This window comes from Charadrius vociferus, unplaced genomic scaffold, assembly GCF_000708025.1.
Source record: "Charadrius vociferus isolate BGI_N301 unplaced genomic scaffold, ASM70802v2 scaffold1036, whole genome shotgun sequence".
In the NCBI taxonomy this organism is placed as follows: domain Eukaryota; kingdom Metazoa; phylum Chordata; class Aves; order Charadriiformes; family Charadriidae; genus Charadrius; species Charadrius vociferus.
Window position 1 is genome coordinate 30,550 of NW_009648816.1, and position 4,455 is coordinate 35,004.

The 4,455-nt window shown below is 61.8% G+C and overlaps 1 protein-coding gene across 1 annotated transcript in view; it reads left to right on the forward strand.

The window, feature by feature from the left end:
- The window catches only part of MROH1 (maestro heat-like repeat family member 1), a 76,419-nt gene that overhangs the window by 29,801 nt on the left and 42,163 nt on the right, over window positions 1–4,455 (forward strand). The window contains exons 19-23 of the mRNA XM_009886846.1: window positions 247–369; window positions 1,406–1,552; window positions 1,738–1,764; window positions 3,120–3,242; window positions 3,968–4,047. Of these exons, the coding sequence (XP_009885148.1) occupies window positions 247–369; window positions 1,406–1,552; window positions 1,738–1,764; window positions 3,120–3,242; window positions 3,968–4,047 (500 nt within the window). The remainder of the gene's footprint in view (window positions 1–246; window positions 370–1,405; window positions 1,553–1,737; window positions 1,765–3,119; window positions 3,243–3,967; window positions 4,048–4,455) is intronic.

Consider the following 4,455-nt stretch of genomic DNA (forward strand, 5'->3'; position numbering starts at 1 on the left):
GCTGGAGAGCGCGCCGTGCCTGCTCCTCTCGTGTCACGTCCCGGCGAGGACGGCGTTATTGTGCCCGCTGTCCCCGGGAGGCACGTGCCTGCCCTGGGAGAGGGGAGCGGCGGCTGCCAGGGCTGCTCCCAGCTGGGCACGGCTCAGGTGCCGGCAACCAAACCAATAAACAGGCTCTCTTTAGGTGTCAGCTGGGGCCGGTGAATTAATAGCTTTCCGCTAATGTGTTTTCTCTGCTTCCTCCAGGGGCTTGCTTCCTGCTTTGGGATATGTGCAATAAATCACCTGGAGGAAACCCTGGCCAAGCTGGAAGATTTTGTTAGGTCTGATGTCTTCAAGAAATCCGTGGGACTGTTCAGTATCTTCAAGGTAAGAGCCGAAGGGCCCCCGCGGCGACCCAGCCGGCAGCAACGGGCTCACGCAGGCTCCTTCGGATAAGGCGTGCGCTGGAGCGGTCCTCGGGAAAGGAGTTAATTTCCTGCCTCGGTGCGTTTGGCTTGGGGCTGGGATACCCTCTCGGCGCCGGAGGCTGCTCGGCGTGAGCTGCCAGCTCTCAGCCCTGCGCTCCTGCGGACTCCCGTCCCGGGGAAGCTGCTTGCTTGCTGGGTGGGCTCGGGGAAGCTGTAACTCGGCTCCTGTGTCCGTCGGGGAAACCCGGCCTGATGCAGAGCACGGTTTGGCTCTCACCCACGTTGGGGCTCGACAGCGATCCCCGAGCGGCTCCCGCAGCCCCCGGAGTCGGGGTGTTTTGTGCCACGAGCATCGGTGGCAAAAGCCTTTCCTCCAATTTTCTGACCCAGGTGGCCGCTTTAATTCCCGGTCTCTTAAGCCTGGCTGTTTGGGGGACAGGTTTAGCGCTGCGTGGGCATGGGAGAGAGCTCGGCCCACAACAGAAAGGTGCCCGGAGCTCGGGAGGTGGCCGGGGGAGCCCTCCTGCAGCCCTTGTCCTTGTTCCTGCCCCTCGGGCCGCGGTACGAGGGGGATCAGCCACGAGCTGCTCCCTGGGACGGTGCGGACGAAGCCTTTCAGCAGCAGTTAATGGGCAGCGGATGCTGATTCCTAGCGTGGTAGTTAACCGGCAGTTAACCTGGTTAACTTGGCCAGGCTCACGTGCTTCCCCGCGGGGCTCTAACAGGTAACAGTCAGGGGCGATCTGGGGCTTGTGCTGGCAGTGCAGCTCACGCTGGGACGCCTCAGGCTCTGTGAGGGCTCTGGGGGTCGCAGCCACCACCAAACGGATGGGAAGCAAAGGTCCCAATCCCCCTCAGAGGGGCCCTGTCTTCGAGGGGGCACCTTCAGCTGGTGGGGCAGACCCTGCAGAAGCCACCTCCTCGTGGGACTTGGGAAGAGCCAGCCCCGTCTTCCCCACCGTCCCCCCCATTAACGTTCTCATCTGCTCTAACAGGACCGTAGTGACAACGAAGTGGAGAAAATAAAGAGCACTCTCATCCTCTGCTATGGATACGTGGCTGTGTACGCGCCGAAGGAGCTGGTGCTCTCCAGGATTGAAGCAGACATCCTGAAGAACATCTTCCAGTACTTTAACACCAAGGTAAGCCGCTGGGGCGCCCCGTCCTCCCCAGCGCACGCGGGCGAGCCGGAGCAGCCAGGCTCTTCTGGATGCTCTGCCCGAAGGGTCCCGCTGGGGCCCACCAGCAGCCCCTGGGAGAAGGTCACTCGCCACGGGGTCTGCTCACTCGTGCGTTGCTAACGTGTTTTGTTTTTTCACTCGTTCAGGTTCTGGGAATAAAGGTAGAAACCAAGGTACAGTGTGAGGCGTTAAATCTGAACTACTCTCTGCTCTTTCCTGCTGTTTCTCTCTGCCTCTTGCTCTGGGTTCCCCTCGAGAGCAGCCCGGTGCTGTGCTCGTAGCAGCGCTCCTCTGCCCGTGGGGACCGGGAGAGCCGCGGGAGCTGCTGCTGCTCCTCGCCTGAGCTCCCCAGCTCACTCCTCCGTGCTGGAACCTAAAAGTGCCAAAACTGACAGCAGAGGGGAAGAGAAAAAGGCTTTTTTGTCAGGACAGGACCGTAGACGAAAGCATGGCTTGGGTGGGCACCACCGTGGTGGGATGCTGAGCTAGCGAAGGCTGCGCTGGCCTCCAGCGGGTGCCCGTGGCCGAGCTCACTGCCCGCGGGCAGACCTGAGCCTGTTGCCTTCCACCCCTTCTGCTGAGGCTCTGCCTTTCCTGCGAGCTCTGCGTGGCTGGAGCTCGCAGAGCCGTCCCCAGGAGGGAGCGCCCCAGTTTGGGTTTGCGCTCGTGGCAAGACGAGGGCTGGGGGGCCCTCCCCGCAGCCGCTCCGGGGCTGGGGTACGGCGCAGCGCTCGCCTCCCTGTACACATGCTTCGCTGGGGAAGCTTGGGGACCCCAGACACCGAGCTGCAACCCACCACTCGGCCAAAATCCACTAAACTAATCTTCCTGCTTCCCTCTGGAACAATCATTCAACGGGCACATGTTAAAACCCAGATTACTGTCCTGGGGGCAACGAGGGGCTGTATTTTTATATTTCTCTTTTTAAAGGCTGAACAAGAAAAATGACATTTGTCAAGTTGAACTGTCAGGCCAAGGATTCCTTCTCCGGGCTCCACTAATGCGTTTTCCTTCTGGGCTCCCGCTGGCACTAACCGCTTCTGCAGAGCATCTCTGGCCCCCGAGCTGGGGACCTTCTCGCTCAGACCCTCCCCCGGTCCCCGACCCTCCTGAGGGGCTCACCTGAGGGCGACGGGAGCGCTTTTAATTGGGGTGCCTCCTCTCGACCCCATGTCCGCTGTCCCAGACCCTGAGCTGCACAGGAGGAATAGCTCCTGCCAACTTCTGGAGTTGCCTCAAGCATCTGTGTGCTCAGGGCACTGCCTGGGCGGGGAGGATGGAGACCTGGAGGACTGTCCTCATCCCAGGGACCTCCAGCTGGGACAGGGTGCCCTTCATGCGCCCCTGATCACCAGAGAGCCTGTAACATGGATAAAGAGCAGAGAGCTGAGCCCACACGCTACTAACAGCACAGGCCAAGCTGTCGTGCTCGGCTTGAGCACCAGTTTTGTTGGAGGGACGCCAGTGCTGGGTGGGAATGATGAGTTACGGTTGTGTCTTCACTTCTCACCCTGAGTTCTGCTCTCAGGACCTGACCCTGAAGCTGTGCCTCATCCGCACCATCTGCATGATCAGCCAAGCCATCTGCAACGGTGTGAAGTGTGGAGACTTCATCTTCTCCCGCAAAGCTGAGCTGGTGGCCCAGATGGTGGTAAGAGCCAGCCCTGGAGGGTGGCCTGGCCTGGGGCTGGTCTGGAGGACACCGGAGGAGGTTCCCATCCCACGTTGCAGAGGGTTAAGCGCAGGGGCAGCTGCTCTGCCTCTGGAGCTGCGGTCTGGGTGCCGTGTGGGCAGGGGGGGTGAGTTTGCCCCGTCCCCGCGTGTCTGCCGGGCTCTGCTGGGGCAGGGCGCTGACCTCCACTGACTGCAGACCTGCGCTCTGGGCTCTGCCTGCCCTCGAGAGGGCACACGCCGGGTCCCAGCAGGGAGCTGAGCGCTGGGAGGATGGCTTGTTGCAACAGCAAGCTTAGAATCATAGAATGGTTTGGGTGGGAAAAGACCTTAAAGGCCTGAAAGTCCTCCCGCTGCCCTGGGCAGGGACACCTCCCCCCAGCCCAGGTTGCTCCAAGCCCTGTCCAACCTGGCCTTGAACACCTCCAGGGATGGGGCAGCCACAGCTTCTCGGGGCAACCTGTGCCAGTGTCCCACCACTCTCGCAGGCGGGAATTTCTTTCCGTGCTGCGTCCATGGCCGTGTCGCCCAAGGCATGGGGTGGTTGTGCAGCGTTTGGGGTGTCGGGGTGACGCGGTGTGGCTCCTGGCTTGCTCTCTTGGGGAGGCCGGGCTTCGAGGCAGCGGTCACCCCAGAGCTTGGCCTGTGCCCAGGGTGGGACGGGGCTGGATGTGACCGTAACCATCACCTCGCTCTGCCTTCCAGGAGTTCATAAAAGCAGAACCACTGGAGGCCATGCGGACGCCGGTTCGCCAGCGAGCGATGATCACCTGCACTTACCTGGTGTATCCTTCCTCTGCGCCCGTACCCCTGTGGGAACGCCGCGTGCGGGGCAGCGCTCGCCGGAGCTGCTGCGCCCGCAGAGCCCACTCCGCTCCCCGCTGTGCCCTGCGGGTCTGACGGCGGAGCCCAGGCGCGCTCCCTCGGTGGGCACCGTAACAGAGCTGCGCTAGAGACAGCGAAACTGCTGTGGTTGGCACGGCCGCCAGCCTCCCCCCGCGCGCTTGGGCTCGCTTCTCGTTGGACTCCGCAGTAAATGTTCTTTATGCAAACCGGGGCCAAGGGCACGGCTCTCTCAGTGGTGCAAAGATGACTTCTGAGCCCCAGTTAAAAATACTCAGCACGTCGCAGCTCCTGACACAGATACTGGGAACACTCTGCCTGCTTCCGATTAAAGCCTGTGCCGCTTAGTA